Below are 25,850 nucleotides of genomic sequence, written 5' to 3' on the forward strand. Positions count from 1 at the left end.
AAATTGATCCCGTCAAATTATATTTACTGTTAATAAATGTTTTATAGCGAGATAATGAGTATACATGATCAAGATTGGTCTTTGACAATATAGTCAATTCCTATCCCTAAATATAAATGTCTCGTATCTCTTTATATACATAGTCGGGTTTGTTTCCAGATCAGATCTTTACATTAATACACAATGTATATTAACAAAACACAGAAGACTGACATCTAATACTTAGTCTCAAGAAAACTTGTAGAAATGCGTGGGGATTTATGAAATAGTGGGAATTGCCTGTCAACTTTTGAGGTAATGTTCTTTTGCTGCACAATTTGGCAAAACATATGTAGGCTAAAGATAGAAATACTCTCCCAGGAACCAGAGAGCGATAAAAGCAACCATTAAGTCAAATTAACTCTTCTCTTCATTTACAGCAAAATCGCTTACCCCCGGGAATTCTGACAAAGACAGATATAGAATAGTAAAATCAGAGTTTGCTCACAGGGTAAGAGTTCGTGACAGGAAGTCAATGAGATTCTAAGTTACTATTCCAAAAATGGAATCTTCTGAAAATGTCTCGTAACAATTTTGTTCCATCCATTTTACTTCGCTTTAGAAGCTCAAATGTTTAACCACCTCGCCACAGGCTTAAAGCCGTGACCGAGAGACGGTATCTGGGTGGAATGAACTTGGAACTGTTGTCCATTTTATGAATTTATCTGCCGCCGAGTCGTATCGATCTGGGATTTTCAATCATTACTCAGCATAGTTACACATTGGTAGCTTATGTGGTGTCGGATACACGGCGCTGTGGTCACACAGGAATCCCAAGTCCATTGGCAGATTAACAAGAGACTTCAGTCAAGTAAGATATCTACTTGGGGGATGAGGGCTAAATATCTGTAGAGCTAATTAATATAGAACAGAAATTGATGCACATATGAAATGTAAGGTTTCAAATATCAAATCTATAATGTTTAATGTTGCACTGGTTAAAATAGGATGCTAGTAGCCATTGAATTAATATATATATATATATATATATATATATATATATATATATATATATATATATATATATATATATCATTATATTCAAAGGACAGATTGATCTGATTTCAAGGAAAATTAAATTTGCTAATAGACTTGGCATTAGAAAAAAAATACGTTACCGTTGGGCATAATTTGATTCGTTTCAATAAAAATCGTATAGATTTATCAAATAATTTTTTTGCTTCGACAGCACTATGAGTGACGTTAGCAAATTAGAGTTTTAACCTGGATACTTTTTTTTATTTTTCCCCCTGTGATTTGGAGCATAATCTCTAGAATTTGATAGCAACGATGATATTTCGATTTAAAGATGTCCCCATAGACACTTGTTGGAAACCAAGTCATGCCATTACATTAATCTTTACTGAAACTTTGTCAATATTTTTCTTCCATAAAACAGCACAAAGCATAGAAAATGTTCAGAAATCATGCAAAATTACTACATCTTGTGTAATGATGTGATCGCCGCAGACAGTACCGCTATTTAAAGATCGATGAGTCAAATTTTTCAGATTATATTTGTCTTTAAAGATTTTGTGATAATTTTATTGTTTTTGGTCTGATGATTCAAAGCTCTCCGAATATTGATGAAGAAAAGAATCATTAAATACATCTTATTTAAACTTTAGGTTATCAAGATTCTGTGTTCAAAACTATGTGTGGTCGCCATAGTAACGGATAGTAACATTTGATTAACTAAAACAATAACAATCACTTAGATTTGGAATCAGGTTACCTAGTATGGCAAAATTAAAGTAAAAATGAGTCAGCTCAAACATTGCGGCTAACGATTTTCTTTCTGCGAAAAAAAAATTATCTGAAGGTTGAAGAAATAATGAGAGTTACTGAGCAGTTGTTGTACGGACCCATCATTCTTTTCTCTACATTGTCTCTTATTATATGTTGCATGCCAATAATCAAAATATGATATATTTTTTTTAAATACATATACACTAGCATATAGCAAACCCTGGAGTTTCCAATCTGCAAACTCCTAAAGTATCGAGCATTATAATATGTTCGAAATGTTCTTAAAATATCTTTGATATAGGTATTTTTTAGGCATCAAAATTTGCGAACATAGTATTCCTGACGTAGATTTGACGTAGCAGAGTTATTTTTGGTCTTCATGGTGGCGGAATCTCGCCAATACTATTGATTATTTTTGCATACAAATCACTAATACTATAAAGAATTTATTTTTAATCATCATCATGCAACATAACGTTGTTGAGAACTTTATTTGCAGATCGATTTTGGAACTTTTCATCCCATTAATTTCCTAGCCTCTCCCACCATTTTACTTTTACTTCAATATCGGCTTTTGGAGCAGCATCCTTTCAGTAAGAACAACCCCCGAGGAAATGGCTCAAATATATGAAGAGAAAAACACTTAATAACCATTGTTTCAGGTTCAAAATTAAAAGAATTCTATTTAGTTTTACTCTTTTTTACAATATTGAACATGGGTCGATAAAATACTTTTTCTGTTTTTAAACAATTGGACTTATCCTTTAACTATTGCTCTTAACCAAATGGATCATCACTTGCTTCTTCACTAAGGAGAAAAATTGGGTTTTGTCATAGTTGTCTGTCTCTCTATTCGTTTACTTTAATGTCTCAAAATATATCATGCTTGTTTTGTTTGAATTCGTTGACCTCGTTGTCACAAAATAATGACCATTTCTTAAATTTGGAATCCATGACTAAAATTAATTTAAACTTAAGTATGTTGTTGCCCACGGCATAAATGTGTATCAACACCCTGATTCAAGGTCATATAAAAGATATCAAAGTCACAGGATTAAGAAGGGATCCAATTTTGTTAAATATCTAGAGTATTTTTTTTATCATTGAGCAATCGGATTCAGCAAGTTATTAGATAACTGTGATAATATACATGAAGAGTCTGAACTGGAGACTACTTCAATCGTTAGAGTGGACGATTTTTTTGGAAGATGGTGCATGAACAGAATGCAAACATATTATTGTATTATATATTGTATTTCCTAAAATTGTGATTAGGCATTTTGAACTGTTTCCTGATTCATTTTAATGTTTTTGTTTATCATGAAACAGCCAAGCTATTACCTGCTCACATCAAATGATCTGCATCTTAATTCCCAAGTCAAGGGTTTCTTATCCACTCCGCTCCAGATCAGAAACCCTTAAGGTCAAGATCTAGTAAATGAAAGGTGCCTATAGATTTTTTCAAACTTGAGAATGCATGGCTGAACCAATCCATTATGATGTCATAATTATTTCACCGTATTTTACAGCTATAATATTGAATTATGTAGAAAATGGTGAATTTTCATGGCATTCAATTTGAAATTATCATTTGAAAAGCAATCCCGATACCAATATTAATATATATTCAGTTTAATATCATATCAAAGAAGAGGTCAGGAAACCTTTTCTGAAGGTAATCTGGGGAAAATGTAGGCCCCTTTCACTCACTATAGATCTTTACCTTAAACATCTGACACAGCATTTTATATTCAAACATTCAAGTCATCATGGCGTTGTTTACTAAACAATGCATTACATCAATGAATTAGCCTAGTGCATGATAATATTACCTCATTAATTTTTTCTGATTTTACACCAATCGGTGTGAGAATTTGATTAATATTCGTCTTGTTTAGTTGGGTTTCAAGAAATGTAACAAACTGTTGTTGATATTTTAAAATCCATTGATTATCATGTCTATATCATTACTTTAAGAAAATATATAGTAGGCTAGGTAATAAGACACTTATTTCATAACTCTCGGGAAGCAGTCAAACTGTTGTCCCTCGACAATGGGGAAGATCTGGAAAACTGTTGCCCTTGGCTTTCGGCCTCGGACTATAGTTTTCCAGGTCTCCCTCATTACCTCAGGAACAACAGTTTGACTCTTTCCCTCGTATCATGAAATAAGTATATACTAATCCCAGTAGTTAAATGAGCTTAAAAAAAAAATGCACACACTGAAAAAAGTGTTTGTGATTTGCTTGGAGACCGCAATATTCTCCAGCCCAAATTAATAAAGCTATCTTTGAACAATATCAGTTTCATGTTTCCCTTGACTCCTTGTTTGATTGCCACTCAATCAATATGTCCGCAATCTGGTTACACTGTCATTATTTCAGCCAAAAGCCGGTCAGCAAGAACATGGCCGACAGGACCAATCAGACGACATCCTCGTCCTTAAGTGTCGATACATCACCTTCTAATGAGTCCTTAACATCCGTCATGTGGACCACAACGCTTCACTTGTTGACATCTTCTGCTTCTAACTTTACCAATTCGTCTGCTCGTGACGTCATCCCAAATATTACAATTCTGACGAGGCCTTTTTGTACTGAGCCTGGTAAGTGAACCCTATTCATTTTCCCCATCTCTATTAAGACTTGCTTCACTTTCAGATGGTTTACTATGACAAACATGAAATATCTTCGATTGCTCCTTTGGGCATAATTTTCATTGATCATTTACTAGTTTATAATAACAAGTTGAGATTGATTACAAAATTGATTTTCAAAGTCCTTCTGTGTACCTCTAATACTGAACAATAAATAAAATAAATCTGGAACTTTAGAATAAGTAAATGATTCCAGATGAAAAGATTAAAAAAAAATATTTACTACTTCTTGTCTCTCGTTAAGATAGAATTCGTAAAAATCTGAAAATATAATAAGAAATTTTGCTATAGCTAGTAAGGGATACTTATAGCATAAATGTTGTGTTTGACAAGGCAACGTTGCAATATTGGAGTTGAAAGAAATTACAAGTAGTCAGTATGTATACATACCATTTTTGAAAGATCTTGTTTTTGCACATATATCCACATCTTATAGATCCTCATTTTAAAGTATGATATGATTCCGATGCAACATTTCTAATTTTCAAAAATTTACCCTTGTTGTTTTCGTGGCAACGACAGCCATTTTGGAAATTTTCAACTTGGGGGACACTTATACATCAGTAACATGCAGTTTGATATGTTTGAAAAAAAAATCCTTTTTTTTTGTTTGCATGGCAACAGTGACAAAGTTTATCCAGTCGTTTCATTTTCAGTGGCAGAAATTAGTGATTTGATGAAAGGAACGATTCTTCAAGATTTAAAATGAATTGGTTTGGCAAATACTAAGAAAGTTATTTTTCTTCTTTCGATTGAACAGTGGCAATTTTGAAAAAAAAAAGATGCACACACGACTACTGTGGTCATAGCATCCTCATAACTTTAGGGGTCCTGTGTCAACTCGGTGGTGTGGGACCCCTGACAAATTACTGTCTGTGTTTTCGGGCTTGCTTCTCTGATTGAGAAGCACCAATCAAATTGAAGTAGACAAATAAAATCAGTTGACACCTAGAATGCACGTGTTATGCATTGTTTATCAACGAAAAAGCTTAATGTAATTGGTTGAGAGATAAGAAAAACAATCAAGATTTGTAATTTTCCCAAAAGACGTTGCTACAGTCAGCCTGTAATATATCGAATGAAATTTACCAGGGGTCCACGGCAACGAGTTGAAACAGGACCCTCGACGTTTTGAAGATGATGGTCATAGAGGATTAATTCACTATAAATTTCATTAAAAAATGCGCTATTGCAATAAAAAAATTAAAAAAGACAAAAATGAAATGATAACCCACTTAATGGCCATACCGGTATGCTATAGACGTGGTGATCATCATTATTGTGAAGTTCCATTAAGATTGTTCAAGTCTTGTGCAAGAACTTGTGTGGAAAAAATGGTATGGAAGAAAAAAAAACAACAACAAAGAAACGGAATAATAAAAGTATGTCAGTAATTATTTTATAATTGTTAATGATCAATAATAAAATTCTGGAGAACGAAATTAAAATAAATGTCCTCAAAAGATTTAATAATTCAGTTTCTACGTCTCATGGATATTATATAACCCTTTAAGCATAAGTTGCTCTTAACCTAGACTAATCGACGTGTGTGTCAGACTTTCTAGTCTTGGCAACACAAAAAAGTTTTAAATGGATGGAATCAATCCACGCACGGTTTGATTAATCTTTTTTCCTTTTGTGAATGGGATGGCTTTAATTAGCTCGATAATTTTGTCCTCCTACACTTCTTTGTTATAGATCTTTTTTGTTGATATTAACAGTGCCACATTTCACGCCGGATATGATCAATTCCAGCTTTTTTCTCTCTCTCTTTCTATTGGTGATGGAAGTCATGCTCCCAATACAGCGCGCCATTATGTAAATTTCGGGAGTGAATGGTATTTAAGATAAGAAATACCATAATGCCCTTGAGATTCCTTATTTTTAGTATTATTCCTTTACTCGAGGAATCCCACTGAATTGTTTTAACTGTATACTTTTTATCCTTTGGTTATTGATTATAATGAGACTTGGATAGAAACCCCTTGGTATTGTATATATATACTAATGTTTACGAACTCAAATGACCATGCATATCGGGGGTACAGTGAGCTAAACTAAAGGGGGAACGAGAAAACACGGAATTTTCAGCATTTCTGACAGCTAAATTTGAGTGTCCAGAAAGTAAATTAATACACAATAGGTTCAGTTTCAACGCTTTAAATGCAGTTTTCGTCAGAAAAATTTTGGATAGTAAGAATAAGAAATAAGGATTTTGGATCGTAGAATAAAGAATAAGGATTTATGATGGGGTTGGATTTTCATCCAACGAGTTGTATGCCTTCTATCCTATACCCTATATAATTGTAAATTACATTTTGATACAAGTTACAAAACTCACATGCATATAAATATTATGTTCACAAAATAATTTGAATAACACTATTTTACAATTCTGCATATTTTCTGGCATGATTATTCTTTGAGCCAAGTACGCAAAGTAAGAGAAAAATGGGAATATCATATGTAAATGTTGATAATTATAAGATAAAAAGATGGGAAACATATTTATCGTTTACGTAAAGAAAAATGCAGTTCTTTTTTTCATTAAAAGTTTTCTCTTCTTGTCTTTTCCATTCTTTTAGTTTATCCTTTTTTCTAAAAATGACACGGAAGCACTTGTGTACGCACGCTTACCTACACCCCTGTCTATGGAAATAGCATCTTATTTTAAAGTTCTGCTTTTTTAGTTCCCAATATCACATATGCACACTTGGTCCTCATCGTCAAATTTGAAATCGTTTCTGTGCAAAATTTCAAAGTTTTACCTTGTTTGCTCCTATGGAAATAGCATCCATTTTGGAAATTTTAAACCTCTAAGGATTTGGGAGGTACAACACCAATATATGCAGTATGCAGTTTGAATCATATTTGGAAGGAAAAAGGTTAATTTTGAATAAAATTCCCATTTTGTTTCCATGACAAAAGTGGCAAACGTTTGTCCTTTTTTAAAAATAGAAATCAGTTTGACTGGATGCAAGATATAATCATTTAGGGTCCAAAAGCATTGGCTGCCCACTTACTGTCAAAAAATGAAATTTAAAATCTTCAAATGTCTCTGTATAGCTATTTCAAAAATTTTAAATGTTGCACGCACATCCTGTAGCTTTTTTTTTAATCTTTAATAATAAGATATATATAACCATAGAGATATAAAATAACACTATTCTTCTTTTTGAAGAATCTATTTAATGTGCATTGGAGACTAGAATCACTGTCAAATGACACGCGATGAGGATTCTTTATAGAAATTTCTCTTATCTTAAGACATCAGCAAAATGTATTTGATGTATAAACCTTTGATGGGGATCGTGTTTCTTGGCTTTTAGATTTTTTTTTTTTTTTTTTTTTTTTTTTTTTTTTTGATCAGGAACTTTTTTTTACCAAACATTTGCTGGAAGTCCTCAATTTGACATTAAGTATTTTTGTCTCCCGCTTTCGCCAAAGCAAGGGGACATAAAATCCTATTCGTCTGTCAGTGTGTCCATCTGTCATAAAAAGTTTAACCTTGGTCATAATGTTTGATTCTGACCTTGAAGTTTGATATTCTTTTCAAAAATTTTAACATTGGTGATAACTTTTGAATGAGAGAAGATAGAGCGTTCATATTTAATATGTGCTTTAACTGTGACAAGACCTTTCCAATTTTATCATGACTTTTAACCCCATGACCTTGATCTTGTAGTTTGACCTACTTTTCAAAAAAAATTGTTATATATGCCTGTTATAAGACCTTTCCGATTTTTACCACCTGACCTTGAAGCTTAACCTACAAAACTTTCAAAATTTTAACATTGGTAATAACTTTTGAATGAGAAATATTCCTTTTGTGTTGACACATACTTTTAGAAGAACCAGTTTGTTCTAAAATTGGCATGGCGTACAGCTTGAATTTCTCTTGCAGATAATTTAATATCAACATCATAACTAGTTAATTACATGCACTGTGTTCAATTTAATTACAATTCAAATAATAGTAAATAGCATTGTAACTTGTCCCTGCAGCCTACCTTGAATTCCCACCAGACGCATTCACCAATGAGCAGAGAGCACATGGCGGCTTCATTTTACATTTCATCATGGTCATCTATATGTTTATTGCTTTGGCTATTGTGTGCGATGACTACTTTGTGACTTCACTTGATAAAATTAGTGCGGTAAGTCTGTAAGCTTATTTGTATGGAACTCCAAATTAACCTATATTCAGATATGTTTACCTAATCTTCAAATCCATTTTACCTATCTCCAAATAAATAGAAGAAAAGTTTGATTTAATTATACCCATCTTTCATTCAATTTTCAAATAATTTGGAGATTGGTACAATTGATTTAAAGATAGGTATCACTAGATTGAAGATTTAAAGATAGATGCAATTGAATTGAGCCTAGAAATAATTGGCTTTCAATACTTACATGTTTCTTCAAATACGTTGTGGAATTGAATTGTACCTATCTAATCAATTGTACCTATCTCGATATGAATCAAAAGATAGGTATAATTAAACTGAATCTATCTGTAATTAAATTGAGCCTATCTGTAATGGAATTAAAAAATAGGCTTAATATGAACCTATGTTCAATTATTTAAAGACAGATAAAATTATTCACACCTATATTTAATTCATTTAGACCTTTCTTGAATTCAATTGTACCTATCCTCATTATTTTGAGATAGGTTCAATCAGTTGAAGATAGGTACAATTATTTGATTTGTACCTATCTTCAAATCCGAATTGTACCTATCTTTAATTGACTTGAATATAGGTTTAATTTAATCAAACCTATCTTTAATTCATTTGGAGATAGGTTCAATAGATTTGAAGATAGGTATAATTGAAGATAGGTAAAAATACTAAGTATTAAAGGTAGGTATATAATTGGTTTAAAACAAAAGATAAGTGCAATTGAATTGAACCAAGGTATAATTTATTTGCACCTATCTTCAAATCCTTTGTGGAGATATTTTAATTGTATCTATCTTTAAATCATGATCAATTGTACCTATCTTCAAATGATTTAAAGTATAATTCAGTTGAACCTATCTGTAATTGAATTGAATCTCTGTGTAATGGAATTAAAGATAGATTTTATTAATTTGAAGATAGGTTCAAATATTTAAAGATAGGTCTATTTTTCATTTATACACCCTCACAACGTCAGGTGTCCTGTGTCAACTCGTTGCCGTGGGACCCCTGCCGAATTTCATTCAGTTGATACCTAAAATGTACCTATTACACATTGTTTATGACCAAAAGGTTTAATGTGATTGGTTAAGAGATAAGAAAAATAATCAAGTTTGTAATTTTCCTGTTATTCGTTGCTGCAGTGAGCCCGTAAGATATCGAAAGAAATTTGTCAGGGGTCCCACGGCAACGAGTTTACACATGACCCCTGACATTATGAGGATGTAATTCATTTAAACCTATCTTTAATTCCATTGTACTTTTCTTCAATTCATTTGAAAAAAAGGTTCAATTATTTGAAGATAAGTATTATTTGAATATATCTGTTAAGTTGGCTATACATATATCTGAGATTCCCACGCATAAAGATTGTCACTTTTTTACATTTTTTTTTTTTCACAAAGCTTTACATTTTTTAAAAGAGTATCTAGTCATTGACTATTGTCGCTGTTATCTGACCTGAACTAACGATAATGATAATGAAATAAAAGCATCCTGGATTTTTGAGACATCTTTGAAGATTTGATTTGGTTAATCTTACTGATGTGAAACAATTGAAAAAAAAATCTTATTTTATCCCTAGAAACTTGGTTTGAGTGAAGATGTTGCTGGCGCTACTTTTATGGCGGCCGGCAGTTCAGCTCCAGAATTATGTACTGCTATCATAGGTTAGTCTGGTACTCTTGCTTTAGAGAGGAAATATTTTCAGCTGCTGTTCACCAACTTGAACTATCAGGTCACTGCTAACAAACACATTAAAGACACATTTTTGTTATCTTGTATATGGAGGGTACTGTCGAATATCTGTAATTCTTGAATAAATCCATTATCGGTATGATACCAGTTAGTGTCAAATGAGTTTTTATCGTTAAATACACTTTATGTTTTTATATTACAGGAGTGTTTATTACAAAAGGAGATGTGGGAGTGGGAACCATTGTTGGATCGGCTGTATTTAACATCCTTTGTGTCATTGGTCTGTGTGGGATATTAGCTGGCGAGGTAATTATTAAGTGTAAGAGTTATGACAATTGTCTAATAAATTCATGCATTTACTATAAACAGTTAAACAGTGTATTTATGTTATTTAGCGACATCATATAAATATCAGTATATTTTTGGATTTAATTGATTTGAGCTCTTGTATGTTCATATTATGGCCTGTGCTGAGTTGTGCTTTATAAATGGGCAAATAAAGTATAGATGGACATCTAGAATAAACATATTTTACAACAACTAAACAAAACATTTAATTATTTAAGTACACTTTTTAAAATATCAAAGCCTTCTTCGAATTTTGTTGTCAGATCCCCTTTCTCTCTCTCTCTCTCTCTCTGGAGATTCCAAAGAATATTAAAATTAGATAGGGTTCATCCTCAACTATCGTATTGACTCCAAACAGCTGCTAAAACACGTTTAAGAAGGTCGATAAAGTTGTTTACTATTGACAAAAGGAAAAACGTTTGAAAAAGAAAGAAATAACCCTCGACTTCAAACACGACCATAAGTTACTTGATTATTGTCATAAAACTAAGAAATTAAAATTGACGTCCAGGTCTTCCAGAGAGACTGTGACCAGACGAACATTTTCAGGCATGCGGTTGATATGCCCTAACCAAGATGTATCTGTATATCTGTAAATGAGTTTGAATCAAGGAATCCTTCACACCATTCTGCTTATTGAGTTTAAGAAAAGAAAAAGAAAAAATGTGAACTCAACGTCACTTTAGATATCAAGTCAGTATAATTTGTATTGCACTTAATCAAAAGGAAATTAGACTTGGAATAATTATGCACTGAATTGCAGTACAGAATCACTTTTTGAAAACATTTTGAGTGAAGATGTCGCACAAAAAATCTATATTCTTTATAAAAACAGAGACGAATAATATATTTCTCCGATGAAACTCAGTTTTTTACGCTGCTATAAGATTTCTAGACTGTCATACAGATGTCCAAGACTGAATAATCTCATTGACTCATAGCAAATGTCATTAGGTTTATAAAGCCGCTCAAAAGTTATGGCTACGACGTAGAGAGGCTATAATGACTGATCTAAGTAAGATAATATTTAGACAGTAGACCGCGGGTAATTGATTGGATTAAATGTGACAAGTGAAAGAATCGGCAAGTCTACGGAGGGTATCCTAATTAGATGAGGGAGTACAACACATCGATTGCACTACATTGGCCTCGCGCGCAGTACCAATAGAAATGTCATCACAGTGAAATATTGCCATGAACATTCAGAAATAGTCACCTTTCTAAGACAGGAGATAAATCCTCCCGTGTTGATTTATTAATTTCTCTATTCATTGTAGTCACCCACGTGGCGCAGTGGATAGAGCGTTTGCTCTAGAGTCGCGGTGTAAGGATACACTAAGGAGGGTTCGAATACACTGCGGGACGTGGAGATCGGTCCTTCGGATGAGACCGTATAAACCGAGGTCCCGTGTCGCAGTAGGTGCTGGCACAAAAAGATCCTTTACTGCTCAATGGCCCTGAGTGCCAAGTATAAGTCAAAATTTGCAGCCCTCCATCGGCAAGTGGTGGCGTCTCCATATGAGTGAAATTCTCAAGAGGGACGTTAAACAACAAACAAACAAAACTATCGATTGTACCTTTGCATTTTTTATCACCCTTTGTCTGGTGTCTGTTCTTCTGTGAACTATACACATTTCGACTTCTTCTGTGGAATATTAATTAAACGAATTTCACCAAACTCTTGGGTTAAACAGGAGATAATCAAGAAAAGACGTAGATAGAAAGGTTGGGGCCATATAAAAAAGCTTCCTCTGAAGAACCACTGCACAAGGAATATAAGTCTTTCTGGTATTATAGATTCAATTTTTACCTCACCTCGACAAAGTCGAGAGGAGCTTATGTCATACCTCGGCGCTGGCATCGTCGTTAGAATTCATAAAATTCTTAGGACCAAGTTCATTCCCAAGTAACTATAATCCCTACTTAGACCAAACTTGCAAGGATGAGGCATCTAGGGATGGACACAACCAGACTTACTTTGGATGCTGGATCTGACCTACATTTTCCAGATTATTGAAGAAGTAAAAAAATTTGGGAGCAGGTCCATTTCCAACGAACTATAAGCCCCACCTGGACCAAACTTGCAAAGAAGATGCATCTAGATATGCACACTACCCAACCTGCTTCGGATACTGTATTTGACCTAAATTTTTTAGATGAGTGACCAGTTTTGCATGGATAATGCTTCACCAACCTACTCGGATGCTGAATTTTTCCAGATGAGAATTGCTTTGGAGCAGGTCCATTCTCAAGGAACTATAAGCCTTACCCAGACCAAACGTGCAGGGATGATGCATCTAAGGATGGACACTACCAGATTTGCTTCGGATGATGGATCTGACTACATTTTCTGACGAGTGACAAGGTTAAAGGTTTTGGAGCAGGTCCATTCCCAAGGATCTATTAGGCCTACTTGGACCAAACTTGCATGGATAATCCATGTAGGGATGTACACTACCCAACCTACTTCGGATGGATCCGACTTAAATTTTCAAGATTAGTGAAAAGTAGCCCTACATGAACCAAAATAGAGGAGATGATGTAATTAGGGATGGACACTTTTAGATTTGCTTTGAAAGTAAGAATTGGCCTAAAGTTTCTAGGTTAGTGAACAGGTTAATGTTTTTTGAGAAAGTTCATTCCCAAGTAAATATAATTCCATCTTGGGATGCACATTAACTAGAAAAAAAATTAGTGTGAGATTTGCCTTCCTTATAGTTAACATTCGTCGAGGTGAGCTTCGTAATCTTTGATTATATATGTTTATTCAACTCATGAAGCCCCTCGGAGGTAGTTTTGGGCCAATTTGGGGGACACAGTTTTGGGAGTATAAATGGCAAAAGTCTACAATTTTCCTTAAAACACCATATTCAAGTATCCTCAGATAGTGCTAATTCAAATTTGTTCAATTCATGACCCTAGGGGTACCGGTTGCTTGAGGCCACAATGCAGGTTCAGTTTTACAGGGAATGTCTAGAAAAAAACATAGGTAATCAAAGATTACGAAGCTCACCTCGACAAATGTTATCTATAAGAAGGGCAATTCTCACACCATAATTTTTCTAGTCAGTGTGCATCCCAAGATCAGTATTCATGGAAGTTCGGTTTAAGTAGGACTTGTAGTTACTTGGAAATAGACCTACTCTAAAAACTTTAGCCTGTTCATTCATCCAAAAAATAGGCCAGTTCCAACATCCAAAAGAAGACTGGTAGTGTCCATCGTAAGATGCATCATCCATGTAAGTTTATTCATAACAGGCCATAAAATTATCGAGCTACTCCAAAAACATTTAACTGGTCACCCATCTTGAAAATGTAGGTCAGATTCAGAATCCGAAGCAAGACTGGAAGTGTCCATCCCTAGATATTCATTCATGCTAATTTGGTTAAAGTATGGCTAAAATTCACTTATCTGAAAAAAAGTTAGATTCAGTAGCCGAGGCAGGTTGGTTAGTGTTCATTCGTAGATGCATCATCCATGCAAGGTCCAGGTAGGGCTTATACTTACTTTCGAATGGACCTGCTCCAAAAAATCTGGTCCTTCATCTGGAAAATATAGGTCAGATCCAGCATCTGAAGCAAGTTTGGTAGTGTCCATCCCTAGATGCATCATCCATGCAAGTTTGGTCAAGGTAGGACATATTTATTTGGGAATGTACCTGCTCCTAATTATAAAACTTTAACCTGGTCACATCTAGAAATTGTAGGTCAGATCCAGCATTCGAAGCAAATATGGTAGTGTCCATCCTTGGATGCATCATCCATGCAAGTTTGTTCCAGGTAGGACTTATAGTTACTTTGGAATGGACCTGCTCCAAAAACTTTAACCTGTTCACTCATCTGGAAAATGTAGGTCAGATCCAGCATCTGAAGCAAGTCTCTTAGTGTCCATCCCTCAATGCCTGTCTGCTGAGACTCGCTGTAGACGAGTTTTACTATGTTTAGTTGCCAATTTTCGAAATTCTGAAAATCTTAATTTTGAAAATAAAAGACATTGAGAAACTGAATCCTTGGACTAGAATTGTGTATGCTCCAGGGATTTGAATTATAATTTTCAAAGGCTTATTGACACAAAATTGACTGGAAAATTTGAAAAGGGGGCTTTAACTATAACAGCAATTGATTAAGCAGATCTCTCTCTCTCTATCTTTCTAGTGACTTTTATGATCAATATTTGTGTGCCTCAGTCAGTCATTTCAAAAATTACATGCCAATTTAAAGTGTATTTGCACAAAGTTTAAGTAACGATAAAGGGTTCTTAAAATAAAGGGCATTATTGTCTCCGAAAAAGGAGAGGCTGATAAGAAAATGTGCAAATATACATTGCCTAAACTTTTTTGCACCATAGGGCCAGATATGTGTTTTAAAGCTAAAGAAGAATTAATTGAAGAGTGTCCTTATATAGCAAAAAATCAAAATACGGTCCTCGGTCTCGAGCTGAAATTGGACCAAAGTCATATGAATCGGGTGAGTGATTTGGTTTATGCATATCTCCTTTCAGGTGGTGACACTTTCGTGGTGGTCTTTTACCCGGGACGCTGTGTACTACTCCTTCTCTGTCCTTGTTTTGATCTTGGTAAGATTTACTTCAATAACAATTCTGGTAAAAGTCCAACTGATGATTTACTTCAATAACAATTCTAGTAAAACTCTGATGATTTACTTCAATAACAATTCTGGTAAAAGTCCAACTGATGATTTACTTCAATAACAATTCTGGTAAAAGTCTGATGATTTACTTCAATAACAATTCTGGTACAAGTCTGATGATTTACTTCAATAACAATTCTGGTAAAAGTCCAACTGAGATTTACTTCAATAACAGTTCTGGTAAAAATCTAACCGATGATTTACTTCAATATCAGCCAGCCTGTCATTTTCAACAGCATTATTGAAGGAAATTTTCGTTGTTATGAATAAATAAATAAAGACTATAGTATTTGGCTCTTATATAAAAAAAATTATTAATAGCCTCATTCACTCAACGGCAAATCTATATGAAAAAAATCCTTCTCGAACGACAAGAATGTTTTTGATTGACATGTGACCTAAAACACAATCAAAGAATGAAGTAGTTCCTTTCGTCATATTCTGTAGGTCGTACAAGATGGGAAGGTGACATGGTACGAATCTCTCTTGATGTTAATCTTCTACGGAGGGTATATTCTTGTTATGAGGTAAAAAATAGAAGCATCAAAATAAATCGGATTTTAGGAGCTTTGTTCCTAGCTTTTTTTTTTAAACTATTCACATTTTAATGAAAAGGGCTACATTACACACAGATTCGACGTCCCCATTCAATCATGGGTGTGCAAGAAGATAGACAGGATCCTAACTTCTAATATCCTCCCAGTCAACGGCGTCAAGACATTCAGCAAAGACTACGGTAAGTCAAGTGTAGCATCAAGACATTCATTAAAGACTACGGTAAGTCAAGTGTAGCATCCAGACATTCAGTAAAGACTACGGTAAGTCAAGTGTAGCATCAAGACATTCAGTAAAGACTACGGTAAGTCAGGTATAGCATCAAGACATTCAGCAAAGACTACAGTAAGTCAAGTGTAGCATCAAGACATTCAGTAAAGATTACGGTAAGTCAAGTGTAGCATCACGACATTCAGTAAAGACTACGGTAAGTCAAGTGTAGCAACCAGACATTCAGTAAAGACTACGGTAAGTCAAGTGTAGCATCAAGACATTCAGTAAAGACTACGGTAAGTCAAGTGTAGCATCAAGACATTCTGTAAAGACTACGGTTTGTAAAGTATAGTCTCAAAACATTCTGTAAAGATTACGGTTTGTAAAGTGTAAGTATCAAGGCATTCAGTAAAGTTTGTAAAGTGTATTATCAAGACATTCAGTAAAGACTACTGTATGTAAAGTGTAGCGACAAAACAATTAGTCAAGACTATGGTTAATAAAGTGTATTTCAAGACATTTAGTAAAGACTCGGAATGTAAAGTGTAGCGTCAAAAAATTAAAAAACTGTTTTTAAAGTGTAGCATCAAGGCATTCAGTAAAGACTACGGTTAGTAAAGTGTAACGTCAAAACAATTAATAAAGACTATGGATAGTAGTGTAGCATAAAGACATTCAGTTAAGACTATGGTTTGTAAAGTGTAGCATCAAGACATTCAGTAAAGACTAAGGTTTGTAAAGTATAGCGGCAAGACAATTAGTAAAGATTATGGTTAGTTAAGTGTATTGTTAAATCTTATATAGAATAACTATAATTGTTCCACCACAATTAAATAAAGTTTACAGTCAGTCAAATATAGGGTCAGGATTCAGTAAAGATTACAATTAGTTCAGTGTAGAGTCAAGAAATTCATTAAAGACTGATATTCAGTAAAGACTACAATTAGTTAAGTGTAGGGTCAAAACATTCATTAAAGACTGTGGTCAGTGAAAATTAGTGTCGAGCTTTTTTTTTTAGAATAACTTATTGCCAGCATTTTAGTAAAGACTATAGTTAATAAAATGTAGAGTCAAAACATCCAGTAAAACTACGGTAAAAGCAAATTAATTTCCTGATTTGTAGGAAAATCCTAAAATAGAATAGCTTAATACAAGAGTCAGTAGAGTGTAGTGTCAAGAATATATCAGTGAAATAATACTCGGTAAAGATCATAGGTAGTGAAGAAAGTGTCTTATCTGTATTAAAGGCAGAATATCTTATGGTTTACACAATCATTATAGACTAGCGTCAGTCAATTGTAGTATCAAGACATTCATTAAAGACAATTTTAGTGGTGAAAGAGTTCTAAAAACTTTGTAGGAAAGCCTTATCTAGAATAAATACTGCCACTCCTATAAGTAAACACTGCAGTCAGTAAAGTGTAGCGTCAAGACTTTATGTAAGATTATGTCAGTGGAAATAGTGTCCTCATTCGTAGCAAGTCATTATAATTGTTCGCCGAGATTACACATCAGTATAGACTACAGATTTTTAAATCATAACAATGTCAAAACGATAAGTTAGTTACAGTTAGTTTAAGCACAGTGCCACGCGTATATTACAGACTAAAGCTTGTGAAATATTATCAGGAGAATTTTAAAAAGCCTATATTATTTGAAATGCATTAAATAATATCATAATTTTTAGTATGTTTTAGTACATTTAAGATGAAATAGATGAAGATGACGAACAGTGACCATATTCAAAAAACCTACAAATAATACCCCTGGAAATGCCAAAGATGGGATCGGGTGCCTAGGAGGAGTAAACTGACCGGCCCGCCTTGAGCCCTATGTATTGATCAGGTAGACGGATTCATCCGTAGTCAAATTTAGTTTAAAAACAAAGGCCTAACAATTGTTGTAAAAGCTTGTTGTAAAAGGCTTTGGTTTACAAAATGCTGACTTTATATGAGGTTGTTGAAATCCCTGTAATATCAACATATTTATCAAAAGCCTGCATCGGTTTAAAAATTGATCGTGCCCAGAGCATGCTCTTTAGTATCAAATAAGTTGGGAGGTATAAAAACTATATACAGGTGATGTTGAATATTAATACATAAATAAGAAAAGCTTACATAAAGCAAAATTAGGAGAGTTTATGGAAATTCATTATGTCTAAGAAATCATAAAGTATTGCAGAGTGTCAAGAAATTCGGAAAAGCTTACACTTGTAGAATAATTAAGCTTTATGACTCGATACAAGTTTACTAAGCTACAAGATAAGTGTTGGTACATAGTGAATACATCACAATTTAACTGACACTTGGCGTCATTCAGAAAAGACTACCGAGTTTCTGCATGTAAACAGATAGGAAAGACGAAGCTTAACATTTTATAACAAAAACAATTTCATTACATCTATAAACTATTAATAAACATGGGTTAAGCCATACACTTAATATGGTTGTTAAATGAATATTGCTATAAAACATACCGAAAAATATTGATTTAGTTCAAATGAAATGCAAAAGTTGATATTAACGAATACGAGAGCGTCCAAAATTATTTTTGGGACATGTTTTAACTTTCAGAGGTGTTTGAGGATGATGATGACGTTTTCATTTCAATGGACCACAAACCTCCAAAAATTTCTGAACCTGATATGCCAGCCGACGAATATGCTAGATCAACAAAAATAAAGTAAGTCACTGTGTACACTTAAATTTCTCTTTAATAATTGTCGTAAGTTATTTTAAGGACCCTCTACATTAGAGGAAAATATTTATTGGACATTGAGAAAATTATAGTGTGTATAGGTGTAAGTATTGAGCTTATCTATCACATTTTCAACATAGGGTGCCTTGCACTTACCTCCAGGAAAAATGTTCAAAGACAATGAAGTACTGATGAACATAAATCACTGTTGTTTACTTAAGTGGGCAAAATACCTGCAAATTAAGTGTTCTATCTATTCATCTTGGCCTATTAAAGTGTTATGAATGCTTGATTTGATCACAAATTAAGTAATAAATTGTACATTTCAATTTATTTTATTCTTGATCAAAGGTAGATCACTCTATTTGCATAAAAATACCACAAAATCAGAACTCTCTAGTTTGCAGTGTATAGAGGGCTCTTAACTTTCTAGAGTGACAACTACACCAAAAGAGCGAAAACCGATACACCAGTCGCTAAGTTCCAAATATTAATTATCAAATGTTAATTCACAGATTCTAATACCGTATCTTAGTTATTGGATTAACAATATTCAATCGGGAATATAGTTTTTGCAACTTTTTAAACACCCGTCTTAGGCCGGGACGGATTATGTTATAGCCTTCATATCCGTCCGTCCGTCTGTTAGCTTTTTTGTGTCCGACTCATAACTTTACTACTATTAGACCTAGAATTATCAAACTTTGTCAGCTGATACGTCTTGGGTAGAAGGTGTGTCGCGCATTAAAAGAAGGTCGCTCTGACCTTTAATTAAGATTCTATGGCCAAATATGGAAAAATCCTGTCCGGCTCATAACTAGAAAACTATTAGACTTAGAATCATCAAACTTGGCCAATTTATGCATCTTAGGTAGAAGGTGTATCGCGACCTATTTGAAGGTCACTGTGACCTTTAATTTAGTGAATTTTTTTTAAAAAAACTGTGTCTTTATACTATTGAATTGCACAATCCCCAAAAATGTGAGAATGTTGCAGTATCCTTATTAAAAAAATGTTAAATAAAAAAAATACTTATTTTTTTTCATTATATACTTTACAGCAATCTATAACAAATGTAATGTTATAAGAGAAATTCCACCTCTCCCATGGGTGTAATCATCAAGCACTGGTCAAGGAGAATTTTGATAACAGAAAATAACATGTCAAATTAGAGAGAAATTAATGAGATTTAGTGTGAGGAGCCAACTGGTAGAGCATCTCTAATCAAGCAGGTGTTATCTATATCTCTTGGGAATTGGGCAAAGGAATCAGCCTTGGATTAAATGAATCTAGCTGACTAGCCTTTTAACTTTTAAAATGAATTTGGTGAAAAGTAAACTAACCTGATATTGTATAATAAACTAATTGGATATTGTATAATATAATTAAAACTAATTAGATCGGGGGGGGGGGGGGGGTATTGGAATCAGCATATGTCGGTTTGTCTGTCAATATGAACTGCAGCTTAAAACCAGTCTGACATTATAGCTAATTAAAAATCAAGTATTTCTTTAAAAAATTGATTTATGGTAGATAGTTCCTACAAATCTAAGAGTCATGCAGTAACCTTATTAAAAATATTGCATCAAGATTACAATTTTTTTTCTTTTTATAAATCTTTGTAACAAGTTAAAAAAATCTGTTTTCAACGGAATGACATAAATATGCATATTTATTTCAATACAGACTATTAAAGCAGATAGTGCAGATCCATTCATCCCTTAGGAGTAATGAATGGACATGCATCCAGTTAAAGATTATAATTAATGAGTTCAATGCATAGGAAGGCTAGCTTTCTCAATCATTTCTGTTAAGAGCATCTCTGATCAAGCAGCTTTGGGAATAAGACAGAAAATCTGCTTGTCAGTTTATAGCATATGTCATTTGATGGCCAGTCTTTTATTTTCAAAATTAATTTGGTATAGATTAAATTGTTAAGACTATATTGATATTGTCTAATATGATATTTTAATTAAATGTTTTGAAAAGGAAGGGGGCTGCAGATGGGCATTACACAACCAGTTGAGAGATTTATTACATGTATAATTAGTGCCTGCACTACAGAAAATGTATAAACATCAAATATATTATAAGGAATGGAAAAATCATGGAAATCTTTGAAGTAAGGTTGACATGATTTTCTTGCACCCTAAACTGTTTATGATAATTGAACAATATTTGACGGGCGTATCATGCTGTGGTGGGGCACTTTATTAAAGTAACATTTGGTGATCGGCAATAATTATCAGTTGGTAATTGCCCACTATAATAAAGCATCTTGCATTTTGAAGTAGCAATGCTTCAAACTAGGAATTTTTTCTCCTGCGTAAGAACTTTGACAATTCTGGAACATCCAGGCACCTTTTCATTGAATTCTTTAAATTTACTGGTATTTTGTTTTCAGACCAAAGTTCTGTGATTTCATCTTTCGATTGATGATGATGAAACGTTTTCGTCCCAAGACAAGATTCCGATCGGCAGCCTTTCTGATCATATCATACGTAGGTACATACACTGTATGAAGGGTTTCTGATGATATTATACACAATTTCTGAAGGTTATCTGATTATATCAGACATAGGTACATATTCTGTACGAAGGTTTTCTGATCATACCATACGTAGGTACATTTTCTGTATGAAGGTTTTTTTTTAATGAATGCTAAAGTATAAAAGTATAAGATACATGTATTATGGAAGTTTGCAAATGATTTGATTGAATTGATCAAACACGAAAAATGAACAAACATCTCATTGAAATAATTATTTTTTAAATTTACTTTCTTTAAAAAAAAACGATTTAATAAGTTTTAATTTAGTTAACATAAAATTGTAGAGGCGTGGCATGCTTATGGATACACATTTGCAGAAACGCCAACAGTTCCGCAAGATGGCGCAGAAGTCTAGCGTCCTGTCATATACCAGATCTATTCGAGGTTGGTGAGTGGCATTTTACTGCATCATTAAGCAAACTATACTAGTATCATCTTAAATATCCACAGTGAGCTTATTATGCATATTTGTGAAATAAAAAGCAAATGCAATGATTCAGTTGAAAGATTATAAATTATTTTGGGATAATAAAGATCAGAAAACAGGGATATGTTAAGTGAAAGCCAGTTGGTGAATTGGAACACATTTTGCATGACAGCGTTGTGCTTCCATAGTTTTTTTTTAAATTACACTTTAATACATTAAATTATTGTAAACCCTCACAGAAACCATATATCAAAATTGCCATTTCATCTACAGGTTTAATATGACAATGGAAGGAGAAAACCTTGATGGCTGGAAAACTGTACCAAAGATAGGTAAGTCATAATTTACTGTTTCTTCTTTAGAATCTAGTATTTTGTAATCTTTATGGAATTATTTTAATGATACTAACCCATGCTGATTTCAGACGAAGGTGTTCTCAAGCTTATAGGCTGGGGGTCTCTGTATCCGATAAGGTTCATTTTGTATTACACCGTGCCAGACTGTAGAAAGGAGAGGTAAGGTCCCGAATGCTTACCCAAAATACTGTGGTTACATTGTTATATAATCAGCTGATTACATTTTTGGGTGAGATACTTTTATGTAAACAACTGGCACTTGTCGTACTATTTTTTTCTCATCACAAAAATAACTTCAATTTAATAAGAGGTTATTTTTATAATTCGAAAAATTATTGCATCAAAAGCCGGTCTCAGCTAATTACATTGTTTAGGTAATACAGTGTTTTGTAAGAACTCGTTACAATTTGTAAGTAAAACTATGTTATATAATCTCACTCATAAATTTTGTAGGTGTGTTTGTTATGTAATAAATCCAATTACATTTGGTAGGTGGGACATTTTGTGGATAGGACGTAATTATGTAATCACATCATTACTTTTTGTAAATTTTATTAAATCTACGCATTGCATTTTGTGTGAGGGACATTGTTTTATGTAATCAACACTGCATTTTATAGGTTGGATACTGTTATGTAGTCAAAATATTGCATTTTCGTAGGTCAGAGATTTTATTACATTTTGCAGGTGGGAGAACTGGTTTATGGCTACGTTTGTGTGCTCTGTGTTGTGGATTGTTATATTTTCTTACATTATGGTGTGGATGGTAGGTAATATTCAAACACTGTCTACACGTTCTTAAAATGGTTTGTGTTTCCCGTTGATAATCTTCCATAGGATGAACTATTCCTTTATTTTATAAAATTACATATATGTACTTAATAATTCATACATTGAAGTTTCATTAAATAGTTGATAAATCACGGTAATACATTAAATAACTTATCAGATTATTAATTTAACATGTTTCTTTTAGAAACCTTTATTTAGTGTTTATGTATAATTTCAAGAACTTTAATGATAATTAAAACAATATTTCATTCATAACTTGAGTATACATGTAATTTATGCCTCCTGGAAGCAAGTTTAGATTTATGGCTTTCACAATGGATATTTTTAAAGGTGACGTTAAAATATGGGATACTCTTTAGTTGAGATTTGTTTATGTCAATCATTAGTTTATTATATACCTAGGCTATAACATACATTATTATATGATTCAATAATTCCTTTCTGTCTGATTGGCAGATCCAACAATGATCAGAGTGAAATCATTGTACGTAGAAAAAATACTACGTTATATTCACTTGCACGTGACCTTCCAGGTGAATATAAGGATTTACTTTTCTCACATTAAACTAAAAATATATTGGGAAGTTCCAAATTGATACAAATTGTTTTGAAAGTTAATTTCACTTGCACCCGACTTCCACTCATATGAACATAACATTAAGGCATAGATAATATAGATTCTTGGGTGAGGGGGTTGGGGTGTGGGGTATTCTTTTTTTCGTGACATTTACATAGACATTAAATAATTGAAAATTATAGATCTGCTTATGTACAGATTACGTTCATTGCCTTGGTTATTTTCACAGGTGACGTTAATCGGTTACACGTTAGACATTCCGGACAGCGTGATGGGTATAACGTTCCTAGCGGCCGGAACCAGTATACCGGACGCCATGGCTAGCGTCTTTGTCGCTAGACAAGGTAGAAAAAAAAATCCAATTTTACTCCATCACTTATTTTACCTTGAGGGTTTCACTGTAATAATGTCGAGCCTAAATTGATTGGTTAGTACACATGAAAGTGCAGAGTTTTGGTTATGACTGCAAATAATATCGAATATGAAAGAAAATGATTTTCAGCTTTTGAAATATCTGTTTGATTTAGAGATAACAACTTGAATGATATTTTAACCATAATTTTGTAAATGACTATTCAATATTAGAATGATATTTTCCTCATAAAGAATTACCTCGTAACTTGCAGGAATGGGTGACATGGCTGTTTCCAATTCTTTAGGAAGTAATGTTTTTGACATTCTCTTAGGATTATCGTTACCATGGTTTCTTAAAACTGGCATTGCTTATGCTGGAACAACAGTAAGTGTTATTTCAAATAGAATATTATGATTTTTTATCGCATTGTATCATATAAAAATTAAGTTTTACGGAGGAATTTTATTTACATTTTGAGCTATTTTATTGAATATCTGTGAACCGTCGCGTATTATAGTAGAGTACGCAATCAAGTTTGTGTGTCTTCGGAAATTGACTATATTTTCAGACATCCAGACTGAATAATAACACTTTATTGAGATGGATAAAAATTCTGTTTTCCGGAAATTTGTTGGTTAATCGTTTTCAGACATTTGATCAATATTCAGAGGGTTGTTTTATATCGTAGAGCTGCAGATGACCTTTCTCAAATATCACGAGATCCTGACCATATTTGATATAATATACTTGTATACATCATTTGTTGACTTAAAGTCGATGAAAATAACGTTTTACGGTACATTTTAGATTCAACTTACTGACGTTTAAAAATTGAAGATGTTGGTATAGCAATAGCTTCGATATTTAAACAGTTCATTTCTTTGTTTGATAAGCAGACATTGTTCAAGAATTGGTGAATATTATCTTCAGACATCTTTTCCACAAAAATCAAATGATCTGCATTTAAGAATACGATTTAAAAGACCTGCATTCAACTTATTAGCATTGATTCTAGATTAAATGTATTTTCCTTACGTTTTCCATAAATATAAATACATAGGTTGTATAATCATTTTGGGATTTTCTAATTGTGGTTTACTTAATGAATTAATTAAGGATTTATTTTTATGAGCCCTAATAAAAAGTAACACGCACACATCGGATCACAGAGTTATTTGGTTCCTAAAGCCGACAGTTGTAAGTCTTGACATATAATATTGTGTTATTTTCCATTGTAGGTGCACATCAATAGCAATGGAATGGTTTTCTCTATACTTCTTTTATTTCTTACAGTAGTTATTCTAGTAAGTATATACAGACATAAAAAAGTACCTTTATATATAAAGATTGGCCCATGAACTTTCATAACTGTTGATAATACATTTTACTTGTTACAAAGGAAGACAGTGTCCATTTTTATTTATTATAACATGTATATAATACTACAATTTTATCGATAGTTTGGAGTTAGCAGATGGTGAAATGCTTACATTCCGAAGTGTTAAACATTGACATATCCTGGATATTTCTTTTAAGAGCAAGTAGCATAAGAAAAAAAACGGTTAATCGATGCAAACAATATATTCTATCATTAAGAATTTAGAGTACGTCATCGCGTGGATTGAAGCAACACCCGAAAGTCCAAACAATCATTAAAATTGTCCTATTATTTAAGTACCTTTTCAATAAGTATGAATATAATTTTTTTTATTACAGGTTGTTGCATTAAAGTACACTCGCTGGCGACTGAACAGGAGGGTGGGGGCTCTTTGTCTCTTGGTTTACGCTGTATACATCCTATTTTCTGTCATGATTGAGTGCAATGTGTTTGGGTTTGTCAACCCTCCTATGTGTGATTAATAAAGTGTCATATACTAGTGTAACAAGAAATAAACTAAAATAAAATCACGTTTGAATTAATGCATGCTGTGTTGAAACCGTGGATTATAAATTTTCTTTCATATGCATGTATACACCTACGACGGTTGTTCGGAAAGTTCGTGGAC

General features: G+C 33.2%; 1 protein-coding gene across 1 annotated transcript; it reads left to right on the plus strand.

Annotated features, from left to right (window-relative positions):
• Positions 1-582: 582 nt before the first annotated feature.
• On the plus strand, positions 583-25,764 carry LOC133183445 (sodium/potassium/calcium exchanger 4-like). The gene is made up of 18 exons (XM_061318404.1): positions 583-850; positions 4,173-4,393; positions 8,450-8,601; positions 10,211-10,295; positions 10,526-10,629; positions 15,173-15,247; positions 15,769-15,848; positions 15,954-16,057; positions 18,663-18,771; positions 21,191-21,287; positions 21,622-21,725; positions 22,038-22,096; positions 22,189-22,279; positions 22,808-22,886; positions 23,719-23,833; positions 24,116-24,228; positions 25,083-25,148; positions 25,561-25,764. Exons 2-18 carry the CDS (start codon positions 4,195-4,197, stop codon positions 25,702-25,704), a joined length of 1,776 nt encoding a protein of 591 aa, XP_061174388.1. The 5' UTR covers positions 583-850; positions 4,173-4,194; the 3' UTR covers positions 25,705-25,764.
• Positions 25,765-25,850: the final 86 nt, after the last annotated feature.

This window comes from Saccostrea echinata, unplaced genomic scaffold (genome assembly GCF_033153115.1).
Source record: "Saccostrea echinata isolate AGI-Se365-2 ecotype Australia unplaced genomic scaffold, CSIRO_AGI_Sech_v1 ptg000009l, whole genome shotgun sequence".
NCBI lineage: Eukaryota > Metazoa > Mollusca > Bivalvia > Ostreida > Ostreidae > Saccostrea > Saccostrea echinata.